The sequence below is a fragment of the Vipera berus genome (genome assembly GCF_964194415.1).
Source record: "Vipera berus genome assembly, chromosome: W".
NCBI lineage: Eukaryota > Metazoa > Chordata > Lepidosauria > Squamata > Viperidae > Vipera > Vipera berus.
In genome coordinates this window covers 52130405-52154296 of record NC_138210.1, presented here as the reverse complement: position 1 = coordinate 52154296, position 23892 = coordinate 52130405, and the positions used below count along the sequence as shown (strand labels likewise).

At 45.4% G+C, this 23892-nt stretch overlaps 3 protein-coding genes across 7 annotated transcripts in view; 2 read left to right on the top strand and 1 right to left on the bottom strand.

Annotated features, from left to right (window-relative positions):
* Positions 1-23892, top strand: part of LOC308676510 (histone H4) — a gene marked incomplete at its 5' end in the record, with an annotated part of 198724 nt that overhangs the window by 99418 nt on the left and 75414 nt on the right. The gene's annotated exons all lie outside the window — the stretch shown is intronic.
* Positions 1146-18427, top strand: LOC308676492 (zinc finger and SCAN domain-containing protein 16-like). 2 transcript variants are annotated; one of them, XR_014028302.1, is made up of 9 exons: positions 1146-1275; positions 1736-1891; positions 2586-2666; positions 3225-4161; positions 5614-5734; positions 8743-9048; positions 9133-9217; positions 14833-14914; positions 17560-18427. XR_014028302.1 is itself a non-coding variant. In XM_081342314.1 (8 exons), the coding sequence occupies exons 4-8, from the start codon at positions 3349-3351 to the stop codon at positions 14846-14848; spliced, it is 1341 nt and encodes a 446-aa protein (XP_081198440.1). In that variant the 5' UTR covers positions 1146-1275; positions 1736-1891; positions 2586-2666; positions 3225-3348; the 3' UTR covers positions 14849-15455. The 2 variants fall into 2 exon arrangements, 1 of the variants encoding a protein (XP_081198440.1); XM_081342314.1 differs by lacking the exon at positions 17560-18427 and having other exon boundaries at positions 14833-15455.
* On the bottom strand, positions 17362-22784 carry LOC308676502 (structure-specific endonuclease subunit slx1-like). 4 transcript variants are annotated; one of them, XM_081342329.1, is made up of 7 exons: positions 22703-22784; positions 21894-22091; positions 21275-21326; positions 20306-20635; positions 19601-19734; positions 19314-19401; positions 17362-18491 (listed from the first exon to the last, which is right to left on the bottom strand). In XM_081342329.1, exons 2-7 carry the CDS (start codon positions 22064-22066, stop codon positions 18462-18464), a joined length of 807 nt encoding a protein of 268 aa, XP_081198455.1. In that variant the 5' UTR covers positions 22067-22091; positions 22703-22784; the 3' UTR covers positions 17362-18461. The 4 variants fall into 4 exon arrangements, with proteins under 4 accessions (XP_081198455.1, XP_081198452.1, XP_081198453.1 ...); XM_081342326.1 differs by lacking the exon at positions 17362-18491 and having other exon boundaries at positions 19242-19401; XM_081342327.1 differs by lacking the exon at positions 17362-18491 and having other exon boundaries at positions 19242-19401; positions 22699-22734.

The window sequence follows — 23892 nt, the reverse complement described above, 5'->3', positions numbered from 1 at the left end:
TTTTACTGGACAAATCTGAGATAGATTTGAAAGGTGAACTACTGCATATATAATGAATACCAGCTGAGGTCTTAATATTAGAAAGGATACACAAATAATAAAAAAAAAACCCTAAAGTGACCTGGATAACTTTCCTATACTGGATTTTTAAGGAAAGTCTTGTTAAAGTTTTGAAGGATTTTATGAGAGGAAGAAAGAAAAAATGAAAAGAAATCCAGTATCTGAATGGATTAAAAATCAAGATTGTTAAAAGTAAAAGGAATATAAAGTTGGTTTATTTGATCCAGGTTAAATTAGGATGTTACCTCTGGTTACCTTTACTGGACTTTTACTAACTGGGATCAAATGGCCACCCTTTGCATTTGCTTACAAATAAGAGATGAGATGTGGGAAGAAGTTATCATTTGTTGTATTTTAAGAGAAGGTGATAAGTTACTAAAATGCATATACTTGTTAGGAAGGAATAAGTCATTTCTTTACATATTTTTCCTTTATTATTTTCTTTCTTTTCTATTTTTCTTTCCATTCCTTTTACTTCTTTTTAGTTTGCGTTCATTCCTAATATTCAATGGTAATATTTAATAAAATTATTTTTTTTAATGAACTCTCACCCAACATCCCCAAATAGCCATAGAATTCCTTCAGGCTGAGTGTTACAAGTGCAGCTGAATCCGAAGGCATCGGCCATAGAGCATTTCACTTGTGCTGTCCTAAGTTTCTGAAATCATTAAGTTACTGAGTCATGAAAACCTTGGTTACTGTGGCCATACGCTTCCTGAAGGTTTACATCAGTTTTTTTTCAAAGTTGGCCGTATAAATACGTGTGAACTTCAACTCCCAGAATTCCCCAGCCAGCCATGCTGGCTGGGGAATTCTGAGAGCTTAGGTTCACACATTTTTACACGGTCAAGGTTGAAAAACACAGCTTTATAGTACAGTCTATTGCAGGGGTAGACAACCTCGGTTCTTTTATGACTCATGGACTTCAACTCCCAGAATTCCTGAGCCAACATGCTGGCTCAGGAATTCTGGGAGTTGAAGTCCATGAGTCATAAAAGAGCCGAGGTTGCCTACCCTTGGTCTATTATTGCAATCACGAAAGGGTTAAAAAAATAAACGCCACAGCCAAGCTCCTAGAGTGGTTCGGCGAGCGCCATCCAAAGGGAGGGGATGCAAGATGCGACCACGCTTTCCCGTTCCGTCCAAAGATGGAAAGAAATGGAACGTGGCCTTCGATTTGAACCCCTTTATTTCTTCCAGGGGAGCCGCACAGCGGTGAGTCCCCGGGCAAGGAGAAAGAGAGACGAAAGCCAGAGGCGAAGCGGGCTGGAGAAACTAGGAAGACGCCTCACTTTGCCTCCCTCCACCAGCCACGTGGTTCTTGGGATCGAGAGGCTTTTTTTGGATCGCGGGAGGGTCGCCTTTTTTGGGGGGGGGCCGAGCGGGCCCACTTGAAGTTGCTTTGGGGCTTGCCCCGAGAAATGCACGCGTGTCTTTCCAACCCTTGGAAGGGCGTGCACGAAAGATTCGGGTCTTCCTAGGTTGATTCGCGCTAGTTTTAGGCGGGGTTGGGGGAGGGGGAAAAGAACCGTGCTATACAGTGCAAGCCTGCAGGTGGAAGATGCTGGCTTGCTTTTGCTTGGAAAACCAACCCAAAGCAGCTCCCTGCAAGTCGAGCATCGCCAAGGCCGGAAATCAAAGCTTTTCCCCTCGCTTTCTCTCCTTGTTGGGTTAGCCTTCTGCTTGCAGGGAGACTGGCGAGCTGGTTTGGGCAGCGCGAGCGTTGAAAAGTGTGCGCTTCCCCATTCGTGTCCTGAAGTGGTGCAGTCCGCTCTTCCGCTGCATTCGGAGGCGAGAGGGAAGCGCGAGGTAGGCTGCATGAAAGCGAAAGGTGAGCCAGCAGGGCCCTTCCACTGACTCTTTGGGAGGGGTTTTTTTCCCCCCCTATTTAACCCCTCTCCTCCCAAAACTGCCTTGCTAAAAGGATCGCGTCCGTGTCGGAGGAAGACTCGGGACGGTGATCTCGGCCCGCTTCGTTAAGCCAGCCCGGGGCTAATGGTAGCTGGCAATGGTCGTGATATAACCTTCACCAGCCCCCGGTTTATTTTGTTTTCTGCTTTCCTCGTGTATTTTCGTGGCCCTAAAAAAAAGTCATGTTGCATTTTTTTTCTTTCTTTCATTTTTGCATGGAAAAGAGGGTGTGGCAGTTGGTTGTTATTATTATTAAATAGTGTAATCTTCGACTGTCAGTATTGCTTCCCTCTCTCTCTCAAGATGTGCCTGTCTTGTGTGTTCATTCCTCTCAACCATTTCAGATGCTTTCACCTTTTTTTTGCCTTGTGACAGGATCAGAATACTTACCTATCTTCTGCTCTTTTCCAAAAGCTTTGGGACAAGACCCTCCTCCCCTAACTCATATAACGAAGATCATCTATCTACATTTGAAATAACTTCATATTGTTTTCTTGTGCTGTTTCTTTTCCTAGTTCTTTCCCTCCTTATTTTTAGATTGTAAGAGCCTTGGGGCAGGGAACTGACCTCATTCTTTATGGATAACCTCATGGATTGTTGATTTTTTTTTAAAGATAAAGAATAAATGGGAAGCAGAATAAGGCGACAGAAGAGATTGCGTCCCTGCAAATAGAAAGCCAGCAGCATTTTCTCTGGTACCCTAAATCCTTATTTGCATTTTTTTTAAAGTATGAGACCTATCTATAGTATTATTACTTGTTTTCTCTTTCATTTGCAGCTCATTCTTCTCTAGGTTTAGTATTTTTGTGCTGCTAAGAAGGTAACCAGATAAATTTCACCTAGCTGCAGTTTTATTTACATGCTTTTGGTGTGTAGTCAGAGCACCTAAGGAACTGTATCTGATAGTTTTGATGAATGTCTACTACATTGGGAATAATTAAAAGGCTGTATTAATTTGTCAGTGTTTATGGTTATCCCCTCCCCTGCAGAGTCTCTTCTAACTAACACTGCCTTAATGGTAATGATGGCAGCTGAAAATTTTCACCTGAGAGGTGATTATGAATAAATCTTACCAAATACAATCAAGTGCCATTTTAAAAAAAAGGTATGAAGAGAATGTTGAGGGCAAAGCATTAATGCAAACTTTAAATGGTAACCAAGGAAATTTGGTGGCATAAATCAAAAATAATCTTACATTAAAAGACTTCTTTTTTAAAAGAAAAAACTATCAGTCTCCCATTTTTTTCTGACAGGAATATGCCCACACTGCCTTGTTACAGATTTCAATAGCCCCTGCCGAAGTCTGGCCCCAGAGCACTTTGAGAGAGGCTCCAGCAGAGACACAACTGTTCCGTTGGCAGCTCCTCGGGCCACAAAATGGCTGCACAGAAACACCCAAACAACATGGCTGCTCTTTCAAAAGAAGTAGAGGACATGAGATGTCCCTTGCAGGTCCCAGTGAAAATGGAAATTCCCCGCCAAGCAGATGACAGTGCAAAAGAGGGAGAGGGAAAAGGCCTTGCCACCATTCCACCTGAAACCAGTGAAGATTTCCCAAGAGCGGCATCCAGGGTGAAGCAGGAGCTGGCGGAAGAGCCACCGCAAAGCTGGGAGTGCCAGTGGCAAAGGGTGCTAGAGGTGGTGCCTGCTCCCTTCACCACTCCAGTCTGGGACAGCCTGCAGCTGCCTCCTTTGACTCAAGGGGGCAGCACCGAGGCCTACCTGGCCACCTTTGAACGCGTGGCGGATGCTTCCCAATGGCCACGGGAAGAGTGGGTGACTCGTCTTGTGCCGGTCCTTAGCGGACAAGCTCAGCAGGCCTATTTCAGCCTGGATGCAAAAGACAAAGCTGATTATGGGAAGGTGAAGGTGGCCATTCTGAGGCTGGATGACTACCTCGCCATCGAGGCTCACCGCCAGCGTTTCAGGCATTTCTGCTACCTGGCTGCCGATGGGCCTCGGATGGCATTTCATCAACTGCAGGAGCTCTGTCACCGCTGGCTGAGGCCCGAAGGCCAGAGCAAGGAGCAAATCCTGGATCTGCTTATCTTGGAGCAGTTCCTTGTCATCCTTCCACAGGAAATGCAGGACTGGATTAGGGAGCGCGGTCCGGAGACGTGCAATCGAGCAGTGGCCTTGGCAGAGGAGTACCTGCAGGAGCAGCAGGAGACGGAGAAGTGGGCCCAACAGGTGAGGACCCTCCAGGGTAGGCAAAAGGGAAAGCTCATTTTGCTGCCACGGGAGACCAAGAAAAGTCAGGGCTGTAATTTAAAAACAAGAGCCTAGAAAAAGGCAGTGACAGACCACTCCCGATCTCTTGCTAAGAAAACTTCACGAAGTTCAGAAGTAAAGTTCAGTTATAGGAGATTTTTTTAAAAATAATACATATGCATGCATAAAGTGTATTTATACATACGTACTCATACACATGCTAATATGAAGAAATGGGTATTGTTCTACCCTTGTAAGCTGCTAAAGAATTAGGCAATTAGCACACCCCAAAACCATTAACTTACAACAGGTTGCTTAACAACTGTTCCAAGTTCCGAAGGAACTACCTGGGGATAGTTAGAATGCAGATTTGATCCTCCCCGCAGATTTGATCCTCCTCGTCATGTGATTGCATACTTAGCAACTGGGCCATATTTGCATTTTATGACAGTTTTGCCAAACTCTGGCATTTACATCCAGTTTTTGGCAAAACTGCTCATAGTGAAACTGTTGGTTCACTTAATGACTTCCACAAAAAAGGTTATAAGATCAGGTTTAGAACCATCATGCCTGAAGGGCAGGCTCCATTACAGTCATAATTCAAGGGCTACCCTTTATTGCAAAAGGTGTATAATAAATTATGGTTTCTTATAAGACTCTTCTGAAAAAGAGTATACACATCCAAACATACACACAGACTTATCTGTATGCATGCAAAGAATGAAGAAAATTGCCTACCCAATTCAAAAAGCAGCATGTGTCAAACAAATGGGAAGGGCAAACCAAACCTTTAAAATTAACTGATATTCTGTTTGTAATCAGTTATGATTGGCTGGAAGATACTAGGCAAACCAGTATGTATTTCCATGCTGATGAAGCTACTAAAGTTGTAGGTGTATACACCATTTCTATGTGTAAATGAGCCACGTTGGGTAGGTTGTGGGAGGAACTCTTCAACAAACTATCTGCATTGTTTGGTGTGATTGCAGTGCTTGTTACAGCAATCACTATTTATTTCAGAGGTCTTCAAACTCGGCCCTTTTATGACTCATGGACTTCAACTCCCAGAATTTCTCAGCCAGGCATGCTGGCTGAGTAATTCTGGGAGTTGAAGTCCATGAGTCATAAAAGGGCCGAGTTTGAAGACCCCTGATTTATTTGTTTTGATTATTGAGGAATCACATACTATACTGCATATCCCATCTTTTCTGCCTAGTTTTAATTTTGTTATATGTATGGGCAGTGCTTTTCTTTGTGCATCAGTAAAGACTAGAAACTTGACTAATGTGTCAAGTTAGTGTGAAAAATTCTGCACTCAGCATCAGTTTCAAAGCCCTATCCCTTGTATCCAGCACAGATGCCCACAGCTCTTAACATATATCCTATCCTTGAATTAGCTACTCTAACCTTGTCTCTTTATCTTTGTTTCAGGTAACTGTACCAATTGAGATGGTGATAGTTAATTCTCCCACTGTAGATCAGGCCCAGTCAGAAGCAAAACATCTCCACAAAGAAAATAAACAGGTTGTCAGTGAAAATAGTATTTCTCAAGGTAACTGTTTTATTTTATTAAACTATATATCAAAAGAAAGCTATATGTTCCAACAGTGTTACTACATAATGCAATGCTCAATGATTATCATAAAAAAGAAGGGGAAGCCTTGGAAAATTAAGTTTGAACAAAAGAATTCCAAAAAGATTTGAGCATATTGCTCAAAATTCTTCATTGCCTCTTTGTTGGAAAAAAATAATAATCAGAGATTGGCTAACAGTACATTTCAGCAACCCACTGCTACAAGTCAAGACCTGCTCTGTTATTTCACCATGCCTCCAAAATCTATGATTCTTGATGTCTTTATAATTCCCAAATATTGTCGATATTACCAAAAAAAATCCCTATGCATTTTAAATGCATTTTTTTAATACAACAGGAAATGAATTTCATGTTACTTAAAGCAGCCTTCCACTTATTTACAAGGACAGGAGATTCAATTTGATTATTCAGAGGCTTGAAATAATTGACATAAATATAATTAGCTCTTCTCCTTATAAAAAAGGGGGATTGTTTGCAAAGTAATCATAATGAAGGTTTTTCAGAAAGAAAGGAATTTTTTTATTTGCGTTTTACACTACAGTGTTACAGTCTGGTTTCTGTGTTAACTCTTAGCTTGGATCCTCGATTAATTTCTTCTCTTAAACCTTCTGAGAAAAGGAATGGATTAAAAAATGTGACTCAGTACAGGTAGTCTTCGACGTAGAATCATTCATTCAGCAACCGTTCACAAGTGACGATGGCACTGGAAAAAGTGTCTTATGACCAGTCCTCACTCTTATGACCATCACAGCATCCCTGCGGTCATGTCATCAAAATTTGGAGGTTTGGCAACCAGTATGCATTTACAACAGTTGCAGCATTCTGGAGTCATGTGCATTTGCAGCCTTCCCATCTGGCTCCCAACGAGCCATCCGTGGGAGGTGCCAGATTTGCTTAATAACTGTGTCATTCATTTAACAACAGCAGTGATTTGCTTAACAACCATGGCAAACAGGTAGTAAAATTGGCCACACTTCACTTAATCACCTTGCTTTGCAGTGGAGATTCTGGTCCCAATTGGGATCGTAAGTCAAGGACTATTTACAGTATATGTATCTGACTCTATCCTACAAAATTTTTTTAAAAGTAACCTTGCTTTTAAGGAATAAAGCAGTTGGCTGCTAGTACAGGTAGTCCTTGAGTTACAACAGTTCATTTAGTGACTATTCAAAATTACAAAGGATGGCACTGAAAAAAGTGGCTTACAGCCATTTTTCACACGACCATTGCAGCATCCCTCGGATCACATGATCAAAATTTGGATGCTTGGCAACTGGTTCATATTTATGACGGTTGCAGCATCCTGGGGTCATGTGATCACCTTTGGCGACCTTCTGATAAGCAAAGTCAGTGGGGAAGGCAAGTGCACTTAACCACCGTCGCTAACTTAACAACTGCAATGATTCACTTAACTACTGTGGCAAGAAGAGTCAATATGGGGCAAAACTCACCTAACAAAATGTCTCAGCAACAAAAATTTGGGGCTTAAGTTGAGGACTACCTGTATTAAGCAAGAGGGAAGAGCAATTAAAGGAGAAAATTACATGAGAGTATCGAGGGAAAGTCTGGCCTTAATAATTCTCCCAGCTGGTTTTTAATGCAAAACATCCAAAGGGCTCTGGATAGATAAGCTTTGTGATACCCTTAAGATTTCCAGAGAGGTTTTGGGATATACAACCCCAGAAAGGGGGGGGGAATCAATCCATCTTGAAGCATAAAAGTGGGACTGCCTCTCTCCCCATTCAGGGTGAATGGCGGTGAAATCATTGAAGGTAAGACAATGGAATGGAAGTGAGATGAACATTAAGGATAAAATTACACCAAAATGGAGAAAAGAAACCTTGTTCTTGAAAGAGGACAAATTTGACATAAAACATTGGATGAGGAACAGGGGCCTTCTGACTGTTTTTAAGTTTGACATCCCAGTGTAGAATGTGAAACAGCTTAAATTGTTCAATGCTGCCCTTATATTTTTTTAAATGATTTTATGTATAAGCAACTATGGTGCTGGAGAAGACTCCCTTGGACTGCAAGGCAATCAAACCGGTCAGTCCTAGAGGAGATCAACCCTGACTGCTCTTTAGAAGGCCAGATCCTGAAGCTGAAACTCAAATCCTTTGGCCACCTAATGAGAAGGAAGGACTCACTGGAGAAGAGCCTAATGCTGGGAAAGGTTGAGGGCAAGAGAAGAAGGGGACGACAGAGAATGAGGTGGCTGGATGGAGTCACTGAAGCAGTAGGCGTGAGCCTAAATGGACTCCAGAAGATGGTAGAGGACAGGAAGGCCTGGAGGAACGTTCTCCATGGGGTCTCAAAGGGTCGGACACGACTTTACAACTAACAACAACCAATGTATAAGCAACGTAAAGTTGAGCTTCCCAGTATGCTGAAATTTAACACAGGGGCCACAACTTACTTATTTTAGGAATTGTGTCCTCTGCCAGAACAACATATCTCATTCTGATTAGCTGAAATGATATTCCACAGATATAATGCTCTTACAAGTAGTCCTTGACTTACGATCACAGTTGAGTCCATTTCTTTTACAAAGCGAGACAGTTGTTCAGTGAGTTTTGGCCCATTTTACGACTTTTCTTGCCACCGTTTTTAAGTGAATCACTGCAATTGTTAAACAAGTAACACGGCTGTCAGGTGAATCTGGCATCCCCATTGACTTTGTCAGAAGGTCACACAAGCTGATCACGTGACCCCAGGACACTGCAACCATCATAATACATGCCATTTGCCAAGCATCTGAATTTTGATCACATGACCGTGGGGAGGCTGCTTTGGTTGTAAGCGTGAAAAACCGTCATGAGTGGCTTTTTTCCGTGCTGTGGTAATTTTGAACGGTCACTAAATAAACAATTGTAAGTCAATAATTAGCCGTACTACATACCTTGATAAACCGAACGTAGCAACTATAAAATTTTGGTCTTTCCTATCACTTGTCTTTCTTCAATCAGAAGACAATTTTGCCAGAATGGGGGCAAAGGACGTGCACCAAGGAGAGTTGGAGGCAGAGGAACGAGGATGGAGGTCTCCAGAATTTGGAGAGGTCCTTTTCCCAAAAAGCAGCCCCAGAAGATCTCACGTGAGCAAGTGTGATTCAGAAAGACCGCCAAAAGGCAGCCTTTCCACAAGGATGATGAAGGACGACGGGTTTGGGGGAGTCCCGACCGACCTCGAAATGAAACGACATCTGTGTAAGGAGTGTGGGAAAAGGTTTCGGAAAAAGTGGGATCTCATCAGGCACGAAAGGATCCACACGGGTGAGAAACCGTATCAATGTCCAGAATGTGGGAATAGCTTCAACCGGAACACAACCCTCACAAAACATCTCCTCATTCATTCAGGAGAGAAGCCTCACCAGTGCACGTACTGCGGAAAGAGGTTCACACGCCGTTCACATGTTGTGAATCACCAGAGACGCCACTCGTGGTAGGTATCCCTCTGCCTCCCCTCAGTTGTGTGGTTGGGAGACTCGCGATTCACTGAATCCCCCGTGTGGGCCATCTTGGGCTCTTGGGAGTAAAAGCAACAGCTAAAATTAAGAAAGAAATAATAGATATGCGAGTTGAAAGGAAATGTGGGCAGGAGGAGCACGTTGGTGGTAGTTTGTTCTCCGAACTTGTTTAGTTTCCAAATGTTTTGTCACCAGGCTAGGTAACATCATGTTACTTAGAACAGGGGTTCCCAGCCCCTGGGCCGTGGACCGGTATCGGGCTTTGGCATGCCAGAAATGGGGCTGTGCAGACAAGCAAGCCCCATCCGTGGGATGCAAGCAGCACGTGAAACCACGCCCCCTCTGGTCCACGGTAAACTCTCTCCACGGAATTGGTCACTCTTGCCAAAAAAGGTTGGGGAGCATAGCCTGGTAAATCTTTGACATTTTCTTCTTAAGGGATGGTTGTAAATCAGTGTTTCTCAACCTTGGCAACTTTAACGTATGTGAAATTCAACTCCTAGAATTTCCCAAGGAGCATTGCTACCTGGGGAATTCTGGGAGTTGAAGTCCGTTTGTATTAAGGTTGAGAAATAACTGTAATAAGGAATGTTCAGATTGCAGAAGAAAGGAAGGAGGTAGGCTGTACTAATTAGGATGGAGAAAAAAACATTTCATTGGCGCTACAAAGTTGCCATCAGGTGGAATGGAAACAAAGGCCCAATGAAAAACCAGTGCGGAATACGGGGATGTCAAGAATTTCCCAAACTACAGTCCTAGGATAACCTAGCTAACATTGTGAATGGTGAGGGATGCTGGCAGTAGAAATCAGCAACACCTGGAGGGCTACGGGATTCCTGCCCCTGTTTTAATGAGGCAAAAGAGAGATAGGGATTGTTGTCTGATTAAAGAGGAAGGTAAATTCCTCTATAATCAGTCAGCTTTACTCTTGAGTGTCTTTTTTGCATCTTTTGGCCTCATTGGACACAGGAGCTGTGACTGATTCACACACTTATTTGGGTTATTTTTATGTAAAAGGTAAAGGTTCCTCCGCACATGTGTGCGAGTCGTTTCCGACTCTAGGGGCCGGTGCTCATCTCCGTTTCAAAGCCGAAGAGCCAGCGCTTGTCCGAGGACGTCTCCGTGGTCATGTGGCCGGCATGACTAGACGCCAAAGGCGCACGGAACGCTGTTACCTTCCCACCGTAGTGGTCCCTATTTTTCTACTTGCATTTTTACGTGCTTTCGAACTGCTAGGTTGGCAGAAGCTGGGACGAGTAACTGGCGCTCACTCTGTTACGCGGCACTTGGGATTCGACCTGCCAAACTGCCGACCTTCTGATCGACAAGCTCAGCGTCCTAACCCACAGAGCCACTGCGTCCCTTTTTATTTTTATGTACCACATATTAAAACACTGTTTCTCAGTCTTAGCAGCTTTAAGAGGTGTGGACTTCAATTCCCAGAATTCCCCAGCCAGCATGTGTTTTGATGAAAAAACACTGTATTGGATACACCCCAGAAATGCAGCCAATTCAGATGCAGGAGACGAATCATTTTAATTCCAAAGCACCTTAAGTCAGTTGTTAAGACAAAATTTCTGGCCAGAACATCAGCAAATGCAGAACACTTCTGAGCTAATAGCCCTCCATTGTCCAGTTAATCTTCGCAAAGAAACAATATGTGATGAACAGAACTGGAAATATAAGACAAAAGGTTACAAAATTTGTTGCTATTGTCTGTCAGTCAAAGTACTTCTCTTCCCCCCCCCAAGAGAAATTAGTTGCTGTGGCCAAACCATTATATTTGCCTGATGCCTGGTTAGCTAATGGAGAAGGGGCCCTTGATGAAAAGGAACCTTACAAGTGCTTTCTATGAACAAGGATCATGGATGCTGAGCAAAACCAGAAGAAGAGGTTAGGAAATCCATATTTCCCCCAAATGGTGGCATTAGACCGAGTTAGCATGATTGCATGCTGCCAGATCTATCTATAAACTTGGGTTAATAGCAGTCTGTGTTAAAAGTATGGTGAAGCAGAAAAAGTCACTTTTCTTTTTTCTTCCAAAACGGCTTCTGCATCCTAGTTTCAACCTCTGGCATCTTTAGAATCAGAGAACAGATGAGCTTTTAGAGCAGGGGTGTCAAAGTGCCGGCCCGCGGACCAGACGCGTCATGCGGGAACCGCGCCTACCCCATTGCCGGCAATGGCAAAACACTCCCGATATGTCACGCGATGTCATGTGACATCGTTGAGTTTGACATGTCTGTTTTAGAGCATCTGGTTAAAGACCTAATAGGACAGATAGTCCACAAGTTACAACCATGATTGAGTCTGGCAATTATGGTTGTAGGTTAATCATGGTTGTAATGCAAGTCACCACGTGTCAAGACCGAATTTTACTACCTTTTTCATGTGGTTGTTAGGCAAACACTATAGTCTTTAAGCAAACCCGTTTGCTCTGGGGCAGGTTTTGCCAAAAAAACAGAAATGGCAGTTTCCAGCAAAAACATCGTAAATTACAGTCATGTGACCGTGGAGTGCTACAAACAGCCATAAATGCAGTCATGTGACCACAGGAGAGGGAACCCGATGTCAGAACTTCAAAACCAGGTTGTAAGTATCTTTTGGAGGGTTCATCATAACTTTGAAGAGTCACTAAGCAACTGGCTATAAGTCGAGGACTTTCTGTACTAGAATAGTAGTTCGGAATGTTTATTTATTTATTTATTTTATTAGATTTATATACCGCCCTTTCCCGGAGGACTCAGGGCGGTTTACAGGGCATTTTAAAATCATACCAATACAAAATACAAGTTAAAAGACAAATAAAAGATTAAATTATCCCTGAAAATAAAACTCCAGTTAAAATTCTCAGCCTGGGTGAGAGAGCTCAAAGAGCCAAGTCTTCAGGTCTCGGCGGAATGAACGTAGGTCAGGGGCAGTTCTGAGCTCCACAGGCAGCTGGTTCCAGAGGGCAGGCGCACCCACAGAAAAGGCTCTCCCCCTGGGTGTTATCCGCCGGCAATCTTTTATCGGCGGCACCCTGAGAAGATCCACCCTCTGCAAGCGCACTGGACGAAGGAAACTTGATGCTGGCAGCAGGTGTTCCCTTAAATATCCCGGACCCAAGGCATTTAGGGCTTTATAGGTCATTACCAGCACCTTGAATCTCACCCGGAGGGCAACCGGAAGCCAGTGCAGCTCATGGAGTAGAGGTGTTACATGGGAGTATCGGGAAATCCCCATCACAACTCGTGCGGCCGCATTCTGCACCAGTTGAAGCCTCCGAGTGGTCCTCAAGGGCAGCCCCATGTAGAGAGCGTTGCAGTAGTCTAAACGGGAGGTCACGAGTGCATGAGTGACTGTGCGTAGGGCATCTCGGTCCAGGTAGGGTCGCAAATGGTGTACCAGGCGAACCTGGGCAAAAGCTCCCCTGGTCACGGCTCCTATACGATCTTCTAAATTGAGCTGTGAGTCCAGGAGGACGCCCAAGTTGCGAGCCCTATCAGCGGGGGGTAACACCTCACCCCCCATCATTAAAGGTGGAATAGTTTGGTTAGCCCGAGATGCCGATACGCAAAGCCACTCAGTCTTGGCAGGATTGAGACGAAGCCTGTTTCTCCCCATCCAGACCTGGACCGCCTCCAGGCAACGGGACATCACGGCGAGGGCATCGCTGGGTTGGTTTGGGGTGGAGAGAAAAAGTTGGGTATCATCAGCGTACTGATGATACCCCACCCCGAAACCATGAATGACCTCGCCCAGCGGCTTCATATAGATGTTGAACAGGAGGGGCGAGAGAACCGACCCCTGAGGGACTCCACAAGTGAGAGGCCTCAGGGTGGATCTCTGCCCTCCCGTCAACACCGATTGCGAGCGGCCCAGGAGGTAGGAGGAGAACCACCGTAAAACGGTGCCTCCTACTCCCAGCCCCCTCAGACGTCGCAGTAGGATACCATGGTTGATGGTATCGAAAGCCGCTGAGAGATCTAATAGGACTAGGACAGAGGAGCAACCCCTGTCCCGAGCCCGCCAGAGATCATTCACCAGCACGACCAGTGCTGTCTCCGTGCTGTGACCGGGCCTGAAACCCGATTGGTACGGGTCCAGATAATCAGTTTCCTCCAGGAACAGAGGAAGCTGATGCGCCACCACGCTCTCAACAACCTTCGACAGAAAGCGAAGGTTGGAGACTGGACGATAGTTATTTAAAACAGCCGGGTCCAGGGCAGGCTTTTTGAGGAGGGGTCTCACCACCGCCTCCTTCAAGGCGGCGGGGAAGATGCCTTCCTTCAAAGAAGCAGTTATTACTGCCTGGAACCAGCCTCGTGTCCCCTCCCGAGCCGCATAAACCAGCCAGGAGGGGCACGGATCCAACAAACAGGTGGTGGAGCTCAGCCTCCCCATGATCCTGTCCACATCATCAGGGGAAACAGGATCGAACTCAGTCCAGATAGCATGTTCAGGACTGTCTGTTTCCTCCACGTCAGACTCCACCCAGTCAGAGTCCAAACCGGCCCGGATCTGAGCAATTTTGTCCGTCAGATGATGACTAAACTCCTCGGCCCGTCCTTGCAAGGGATCCTCCCTCACCTCCTGGTTAAGAAGGGAGCGAGTCACCCTAAACAAGGCGGCCGGGCAATTATCTGCGGATGCGATGAGGGTGGCGAAGTAGTTAGCCCTCGCCGTCCTCATCGCAGCAAGATAAGACCTTATAAAGGTTCTTAACTGCAATCGGTCAGATTCGGAACGGCTGGACCTCCAACTGCTCTCTAGACCCCGTCTCCGATGTTTCATCTCTCGGAGCTCCACAGAAAACCATGGAGCCCAACGGGATCTGCGACGGGTCAGAGGTCGCAAGGGTACAACACAGTTGAGTGCCTCAGTGGCCGCCCTTTCCCAGGCATCCACCAAGACATCAGCTGGGCTGTGAGTGAGGGCGGTAGGTATAGACCCAAGCGCCATCTGGAACCGTTCAGGGTCCATTAGGTGCCTGGGGTGGAACCATCTAGTTGGTTCCGCCGCCCAGCAGCGGGGGGTGGCATAACGGAAGACCAGCCGCAGGAGATGATGGTCAGACCATGACAGGGGAGTAACGACCGGTAAACACCCTCCCAAATCATCCAACCACTGTCCAGACAGGAACACCAGGTCGAGAGTGTGACTCCCCACATGAGTCGGGCCTTGAATTACTTGATTCAGGTCCATGGCCGTCATGGAGGTCATGAACTCCCGGGCTAGCTCCGATGACCCTCCCAGGGAAGGCAGGTTGAAGTCACCCAGCACTATGAGCCTGGGAAACTCCACCGCCAACCCTGAGAGGGTGTCGAGCAGCTCGGGCAGAGCTGTTGCCACACAGCTGGGCGCCAGGTATGTAAGCAACAAGCCTATCTGAACCTGAGAACCACATGTATATGAGTGAATGACGTGCAAACTGATTTTTCACTTTTGTTTTAAGGGGCTGGATCATTTTTTTTCTGAATGTCCTCTTCGATCCTTTTCTAAATGTTAAAAGGCTGTCCAATTTCAACTTAAATTCTGGCCCATTTGAAAGAGGGCCGGCCTTCATTTTCTTATTATTCTGATAATCTGTCCTCCATTTTGTTTGCAGCCAAGGAAGATCTTGACGAAAGGATCTGCTGCTTCCATTTTGTGCAACAGATTGAGAAGTCCTGTATGACGGGGGAATAAAGGTAGCTTGGTTTGTGTCCCACAGGGCTTGGAATCCAGACCAGGTGTAAGAGTGGTGTGGCATAATGCCTATTTGCTGTCCACATCTTGAATATGAACAAAATGTGTCTAAAGACACACCGCTCTCAGGGGAATCAACTCTGTTGAGAGTACAAAGGAAAATCTGTACATATTTATGCCATTCAGTGAAGATAAGACTTCATCCAAGTCAAAACTATTCATCCACATTTTACTTGATCCAGAATGGGAGTGAGGAGTTCCTGTTTATTTATTTTGAATTTTTGGACCGCTTGCTGGCTAGAAGTGAGTATTTCATCATGTCACTGATCCAACCCTTAGTATAGATGAGTAGATGCTCCTGGGAAAAATAGCTAATTTTGATCAGTATTTTTGTATCAGCTAAACTTCCTTGTGAAATCAGAAAAATCCTTTTCCCTGCTTTGCTGTACCGGTGCCCAAAACAAATGAGGCTCATTCTGAGGACCCAGATTGTTGGGGGCAATTAAGCTGACTTTGTAATAATGCCGCTTGGGGGTGTGTGTATGAAAGCCCTAATAAGCAGGCATATACATAGAATGAAGGCTACTGCTAAGCTTGTAAGCCGCCCTGAGTCTTCGGAGAAGGGCGGGATATAAATGGAATTAAAATAAATAAAAAAATAAATCAGTAAGATTTAAAGGCAAAAGCTCTTCTAGTAATGGAGCAGGCTGGCAAAAAGATACCTGCCAACTATTTTTGGGAGGCAGTCCACAGATTTAACCCATGAAGAGATGGAACTCACTGGAAAAGCGATACTAACCATTAACTCAGGATAAAAGAAATTCCAAGTTTTAAAGCTAGAGGCAAGACTGATTGAATGATTGATTGATCAAGAAGCACTGACCTGGTATGCTCTTAAATGCAAATTTATATCCAGAATGTGTTCCCATCATGGAGACTTCAGTCCTTTTGCACCTCAAGCTGCTCAGATGTAGGTATACGTTTGGCAGTGCAGTTTGGGGAGAGAAGGCCAGATAGGAAAACAGAAAGCGAAGTGGTCTCATTGTACGTTGTGCTTGCTGTGATGGATTTTATCGTATTTTCCGGCGTATAAGACGACCCGGCGTATAAGACGACCCCTGACTTTTGACAAGATTTTCAAGGTTTTTCGTCTTATACGCCGGAAAATACTTACATGCCAGTTGCCAAGTGTCCGACACAAGCCCGATTCAGATTCAGCCCCGTCTGATGCAAATGGTGCAAAGCCACGCGCTCTTCCAGGCCAGACTCTGCAAACAGCACGCCAGAAGCCGCAACCACCGCGGGAAGTCCCCGCCTTTCGGCAGCCTGCACGGCCAAGCGCGATTCGGCTTTGAGAAAGCATTTGCAGACGGAGCAGCCGCCGCGTCTGGAGCCAAGCCCCGCCCAGGAGACGGTTGGCCAGGCGGGCCCGGAAGACGCGCTAGAGAGCCAGGCTTGGGGCGGCCATGCCGAGGCCAGCTGGCGAGAGCCGCTGCATGGTCTGCGTGCAAGAGGGGCGCCAAGTACCGCTGTTCCGCACTCCGTGACCAGGCAAGCGATTCTTCCGGTCGGCGCGGGTCAGGCGGTGCCTCGGCAGGAGCAAAGGTGCTCCCTTCCTACTGTCTGTCGCGGCCTATGGGCGCGACATTCAGCGGGGCCCCTCTTTGCAGCACGCCGCACGGGCCTCACCCGTCTCCCCATGGACGCGCCTCCCTCGCTACGGGAGCCACCCCCGCCATCCCTGCACGCCACAGACGCAGGCCCACCTCGACTCGTCGTGAGCCTGCCTTCCGCGCGTCGGCTGCTTCTTCCGACCGTCCGACGCCGCATCCGTCTCTCCAGCGATCGCCGGCCTGGCTCGGAGGCAGGGGAGGCTCACGAAGAGGAGGCTTCTCCCTCCCGTCCGAACCCTGGTGGCGATGGCGACAGCGGCGGCTCAGCTCCAAGCCATTCCGTCCCCTCCCCCGATCCGATGAGTGATTGACACACCGATGCCCGGCAGGTGGCCAGCGCGCGCGCGCAGGACAACTCTGCCGGGTCTTGCCTGGTGCCAGCGGGCTCCGCGGCATCCTTGACCAGGACCGGACCCATCCGGGCTGCAGTGCCTAGACGCGGTGTGGGCTGGGAAGTTTGGCGGCGACATGCTGGCTGGGAGGCGGCTTTGGAGCGCGTTGCCGGGGACTGCAGATCAGAGAGGTGAATAATATTTTCCGGCGTATAAGACGACCCGGCGTATAAGACGACCCCTCAACTTTTGAGACGATTTTCATGGGTTAAAAAGTCGTCTTATACGCCGGAAAATACGGTATATTGCTCTCTGGCAAATCCTTAGCAGTAATCACACTTTTACTGCAAGGTTAGAAAACTGTGGCCTTCCAGTGGGGGCTGAAGACAGCTCTCAGCCTTTCTCACAACTGGCCATGTTGGAATAATGGGAAGTGAAATTGACTTGGCTATTTAATAATTCATTTTTTATTCTGTACAGTAGAAAACCAGTGCAACATTTGTTTACATGATAAGTTGTTTCCCCTTTTTACAAACAGTCTGAAAACTGCTTAGACACACTTGATTACAGAACTCATAAATTAATTTTCACAAAGACAAAACATCTGTTCTAATATATTGTTAAATCATTTTGGTTTTTCAGGCTCTTAAAATCCTATTCTAACTAAGTGCATATAGTTTACATCAGAGGGAAAAATGACTTTTCTTCAAAGCTGGATCCTTTTTAAAAACAGTACACCACAGATAAAATCTGGAGTATCTTCAAATCTTATGGCTTGATCATGTGGCCATTATGTGGGGAATATTTATTTTCTAGGAATGGTCTTTTATATATTCTTCAGTTTCTATGGCTGCCTTTTTAGGATATATGAGATAACTGCTCTCTTTATGATACAAACTTTCAAGTTTATTTTGTACACTATCATAATCAACAAAGACTCATGTCAGTTAACTTCATTAAAAACATAATTCTACCTTGATGGTTCAACTGATGGACTTTTGATGAATTTATTTAGAGGTTTTAGGCAAACTACTATGCACTCAGTCCTCTCATCTGCAATATTTGGTTAATGCCAAGCTAAAAAGAAAATTGTAAGAATTACTGAAAGTGTTTGTTAAATGCTTTGCATAAATGAGAAAAAGGCCATATAAAATCAGAAATGTGTTATCTCAAGAATCTCTCTCTGCACTCCAGAGTGTCTTTTTTACAGTCCACTTAAGCATTCAATGCACTATATATACAGTATAAAACAATAGATATATTATTTACGTGGTCATTTTAAGTTTATTGAGCATGATTCCTGTCTCTCAATCCATAAACATTCAGGTCCTTCAATTTAATTATTCCGCTTAATAACATTAAACATTATTTTGTTACATGATTCTGGAGTGGAAAACACGAGCAGAAAACCCAGCCTTGCTTAGCTGTTTTCTAGACTTTTGGACATCAGACTAAGAGAAGCTGAACTGTGCACCACGCTGAGATCCTCTGATCCACTCTCAGCAAGGAAATAGGTCCTGGTCACTTTTTAAAGGTCTCCTCCTTCACGGTTGCAGTTCATCAGCCCAGTGTTTCTGCAGCATAAAAGTAATTATATTGGGTGAAGACATAAGTGAAGCAGGTTCTCTCTAGATAGATAGATAGATAGATAGATAGATAGATAGATAGATAGATAGGTATAGAGATAGAGATAGAGATAGAGATAGATAGTAAAGGTTCCCTGCTAGTCGTTTCCAACTCTAGGGGCCGGTGCTCATCTCCGTTTCAAAGCCGAAGATCCAGTGCTTGTCCAAGGACGTCTCCGTGGTCATGTGGCCGGCATGACTAGACACCAAAGGCGCACGGAACGCTGTTACCTTCCCACCGTAGTGGTCCCTATTTTTCTACTTGCATTTTTACGTGCTTTCGAACTGCTAGGTTGGCAGAAGCTGGGACGAGTAACAGGCGCTCACTCTGTTACGCGGTACTCGGGATTCGACCCGCCAAACTGCCGACCTTCTGATCGACAAGCTCAGCGTCCTAACCCACTGAGCCACCGCATCCCTCCCATACATATATATATATATATATATATATATATATATATATATATATATATATATATATATATATATATATATATATATATATATATATATATATATATATATATATATATATATATATATATATATATATGAGAAAAATAAAGAAGATAAAAGTATCAGCTTGCCTAAGCTATAGCCAAAATTATTATCAATAGTGAAGAAAGGAAAAATATGGATCCAAAGAAGAAAAGATGAACTCAGAATTCAAAGGTTCAATTAAATCAGGACATAAAACTGTTGAACTTAATTCAGGAAATAAACATTTCAAGATAAACCACACAAGTCTAGGAATAACAGCAAGAGTTTTACCTGAGAGGAGGAGGGATCAGCCTCTAAGTTACCATAGCAACCTTTATGGTGACGAATCAGATCTCCCCAAAGGATAAGATTCTTGCAGCTGAGGAAAAGGGGGAAAACCAGGATATTGTGAGTTTTAGTCTCAGATCAGGCATAAAAGGCCGCTAGTTAAAAAGTAATAAAGGTGGGATAAAAGCCAACAAATAAATGGAGCTTATAATTGGGAAACAGCTACAAGGACAGAATACCAACATCTACCCCTCTTTCACATCCTCCCATGCACAGAAGAAATTGCTCACCCCGGGCACTGCCCTTCAATGGGCAGGATATGATTAGGCTCCTTTTCCAGGAAAAGACGAGACAGACAAAACATATGAGCAGCCATGGTACAAGCTGAATGAAAACAGTGCAAGGGAATGTCCTCGTCCCCATCCTGCAGAGAGGAATTTGAGAAAAAAGTGGACTTCAATCCAGAGGAAACTTCTGCTCCCCAAACAAATACACGGTTAGCTGCCGCCAATGCTTTTTTTGTAAAAGAAAAAGGTGCCGGAACTCACACATGTTATACAACCCGCCTTGCCTACCCAACAAGGTTCCATCCAAAAAAGGTGCCGGAACTCCGTTCTGAGCGTTCAATGAGAAAAAAAGCCCTGGCTGCCGCCATCTTTTGACCCCAAGTCCAGTTCTTCCCCACCCTTCCTTGGTTAAAGTTATTTCTTCCAGCTCAAATACAATTCTGCCTTAGAGGAGGCATCTTATAGAAGCTCGGCTCCCATTTTGTCAGAGCAAACTTGCCTCTTTTGTCAGAGCAAACTCAACCTCTAGCCCAGGAGTCTTCAAACTTGACCCTTTTATGACTTGTGGACTTCCGGAATTCCTCAGCCAGCGTGCCTGGCTAAGGAATTCTGGGAGTTGAAGTCCACAAGTCATAAAAGGGCCAAGTTTGAAGACCCCTGCTCTAGCCTTTCTGTTTGTGGAAAGAACACAGCATCCCTGATGGTTACCTGGAAGGTCTTCAGACAGACACTACAATGTTTTGTGGTCACCACTTGTTCCTCGGGAGATAATGGCTCAGCACGTTCACTGTCTTTGACAGCTCTAACTGGCCCAAAGGCTATGGGCATGTGTAAGGGGGGTTCCAAGCCTGGAGGGAACTCTCGGCAGTACTCCTGCTTGAGCCATCGTATGGTGAGGGGCAGACGGCACCATGGGGCAGTTTGCAGCATGTGAGCCAAGACACGCAAGTGGAAGTCAAACTGACGCTCCCGTGTTCTGCGGCGGGTGACATGGGTGAGACGGCGGGAGGAGTGAGGGTGCTGCCAGGCCCACTCAAACTGGAAATTAACAAGAGACGAGAGATTAAATCAAACGGGATTGCTGGAATTTAGGAATGAACGGAAGGGGAAGATCTGCCCATCTACTCTTACGGTTTATGTGTGGCTTTTTCAATTATAGCTAATCTTCAACTTACAACCAGAATTGGGACCATTGCTAAACAAGTCAGTTGTTAAGTGAGTTACATGCAATTTTATCACCTTTTTTGCCATGGTTAAGCAAATCATGCAGTCATTAAGTGGAGTCCAGCTTCCCACATTGACCTTGCTTGTTGGAAGCCAGTTGGGAAAGTTGGAAATGGTGATTGCATGACCATGGGTTACTGCAACCATCATAAATACATGCTGGTTGCCAAGTGCCCAATTTTGATCACATGACCATGTGGATCCTGCAACAGCAGTAAGTGCGAGGATTGGTTTTAAGTTATTTTTTTCAGTACTGTTGTAATTTTGAATAGTCACTAAATGAATGGTTATAAGTCAAAAGACTGCCTATATTCAACTGGCTGGGTTCCCACAACATACCGAATCCCAAACTAAGTTTGGTAAACACACAACCTCAAGCTAGCTAACCACATTTTAGGTTGCCGTATTCTGTGAATCCTGGAGAAACAAAATAAGTACTGAAAAGTCCCTTACGCGCAAAGCAGCCACATCAGAGGGGAAACCATGAACAATCAACACCATGTCCCTGCAAGAAGAGAGAAATGCATGAAATCCAAAAGGACAGCAACACATTTGTCCCAGAAAGCTCCAGTTCCAGCCTTCTGAACTTTTGGCCTCACTGAGATCTCATCACAAAAGAGAAAAACCAGATAGTGAAAAAAACAGTTTCCTATAGAGCAGGGATCCCCAACTCCCGCTCCGTGGACCGGTACCAGGCCGTGGCATGCCAGCAACCGGTCCGCAGAAAAAACAGCCCCATCTGTGGGATGCAGGCAGCATACAAAACCATGCACTCTCCGGTCGGTGGAAAAACCTTTCTCCATGAAACCGGTCCTGGTGCCCAAAAGGTTGGGGACCTCTGCTATAGAGCAGCGTTTCCCAACCTTACCCAATATAAGATATGTGGACTTCAAACTCCCAGAATGCCTGCTGGTATTTAAGAAGGCCACATTTTAAAATGGCTAAAATTGGGAAACACTCCTCTAGAATTTCCCAAGGGTTTCCCCCTACATCTGGTTGGGGCTGAGAAGAAGCTGTATTTTCACTTCACAAATGTGGAACCCATGATAGATTTGCGAACACAGCATCTTACCATGGCCCACGTCCACTTGTCTTCCAGGCCCCACCACACCGCTTTCCACCATTGTGTTGGTCTATGCGTCGTTCGGGATAGACAGTGAAGCCAATGTAGATCCGTCCCTGGTAACGGGGGTTGGTGCAGTATAGTAGATACACCCCAAAGAAGCCACATACTTCCACCACCATTTCTTCCACAAAGAGAAGAAGAAACCTACATGAAAGAAGAAATCAAGTCTTAGAAAAGCTGAACGCCCATAAGTGTATCCACCCATCAGCAGAATCCAACAAACAGGGCTGATATCTGTCAAGGAATCGGTATAGCTTACAAATGTTTTCGAACTACAATTCCCAGCATCCCTTGCTAACAGTCACCTAGCTGGTGCTACTGGAATTGCAGTTAAGCCCTCCCTCGTGTTATTTTCCCTACTTCCCCGAAGTAGTGAACCGCAAATCGGACTCCTTTGTAGCTTCATGGCAGGAAGAAAGCATGGGAATTTTTGCCAACCAACAGGGAATTCCCCACCAAAATATCCGAAACTGAAATTTTTGCATTGCCAAGTGGAGGGGTGGGTGGGTGGGTGGGGAAACAGTACCTGTTGAATTTCTGCCTGCTGTGCAACCCAGACCCTGGAATGCAAACCTAATCCTGCATATAGCTTAAGCAGCGGTAGTAGCTTCTACTATTCAGCAGAGTCCCCTTCCCCTTCGGATGCGGCTTGAGCGATGCTGCCCAATAAGCAGACATTTGCCATTACGCCCTGCACCTTTCCAGCCCCAGCCTTCCCACGCTCTCGTCGCCACGCCCCTTTCGAACCTACCTACCCTCGCGACCACAGCAGCCGGTAGACCGTTGCCTAGCAGTATTCCTCTCCGCTCTGCTGACCGTTTCTTCAAATGATACCTTGCTTACATTCTATTGGCGAAGGCAGCGAGATGTCCCGCCCACAGAAGGAAAAACCGATGCAGTGCCACAACTGGATTAACGTAAAACAAGCTAATTACGGGAATGAACTCTACAGATGCGAATGGAGGTGGCATTAAAAAAACAAGGGTGACCTATATATTAACTTTTAACAAATTATATGTATGTGTCCTGTATACTGGTTGTAGTCCAAGTCTATACATTTAACGTAGACTTGCAAAGAAAGTTTAATCCATCCTAGACCAAGCCAAGTCCAAAAACTTTAGAGAATTTCTAGAAGTTTGGCGCACTGATAAATCAGCCCTTATTCTGGATGGAAAGCACTGTTGTGATCGTGATTTAATTCCTTGTTAAGACACTTGCGCTGGTCTGTTTAAGCGAATTTAGTCACATTTAACGGCCCTTTCAGCACAGCCCTCAATAGACCACATAGACCAAGGGTAGGCAACCTCGGCTCTTTTATGACTCATGGACTTCAACTCCCAGAATTCCTGAGCCAGCTTGGCTGACTCAGGAATTCTGGGAGTTGCAGTCCATGAGTCATAAAAGAGGCGAGGTTGCCTACCCCTGACATAGACGTTAACATCTACAGACTATGCAAAAGAGGCTATCACCCAGCCCAAAAAGGAACAAAAAGTCCCAAGCTGCTCTCCATTAGCAATCAGCGCCCAGATCAGCATAGATTAACTCCAAGGTTAACTTCAGACCAGCAATCAAATAAGCTATACCCCAATCGAGAAAGAGCCAAAGAGCCGATAGTAAACAACACAACCAAAGAATCTCTTAGATCTCCCCCAACAACACGGGCGCGGCAAGCCGCGCTAGAATATAAACTGACAGCAAAAAACGCACTCCTTACTAGCACTGATGATGTTACCTAGTTTGGGTAATGAAGCACCAAGGGCCCCACAAAGAAGGTTTTAGGGCAGGGGTCTTCAAACTTGGCCCTTTTATGGCTTGTGGACTTCAACTCCCAGAATTCCTCAGCCAGCGTGCCTTTTAGAAACCGGCTGAGCTGCCGTGCCACTCTTCGTTTGGTTGCTCTAGGGAACGAAACCACCGGTGTGACGTATTGCACGTTGATTGGCTA

Excerpts from the sequence above, each read along its gene's own strand:
- LOC308676502 (XM_081342326.1), bottom strand. The coding sequence starts at position 22,066 with ATGGTGGTGGAAGTATGTGGCTTCTTTGGGGTGTATCTACTATACTGC. Across the intron at positions 21,327-21,893 it reads ACAAGTGGACGTGGGCCATG|GGACATGGTGTTGATTGTTC; the intron begins GTAAGATGCTGT and ends CTCTTCTTGCAG. Across the intron at positions 20,636-21,274 it reads CTGATGTGGCTGCTTTGCGC|TTTGAGTGGGCCTGGCAGCA; the intron begins GTAAGGGACTTT and ends GTTAATTTCCAG.
- LOC308676492 (XM_081342314.1), top strand. The coding sequence starts at position 3,349 with ATGGCTGCACAGAAACACCCAAACAACATGGCTGCTCTTTCAAAAGAA. Across the intron at positions 5,735-8,742 it reads TGAAAATAGTATTTCTCAAG|AAGACAATTTTGCCAGAATG; the intron begins GTAACTGTTTTA and ends TTCTTCAATCAG. Across the intron at positions 9,049-9,132 it reads GCACGAAAGGATCCACACGG|GAGAGAAGCCTCACCAGTGC; the intron begins GTGAGAAACCGT and ends TCATTCATTCAG.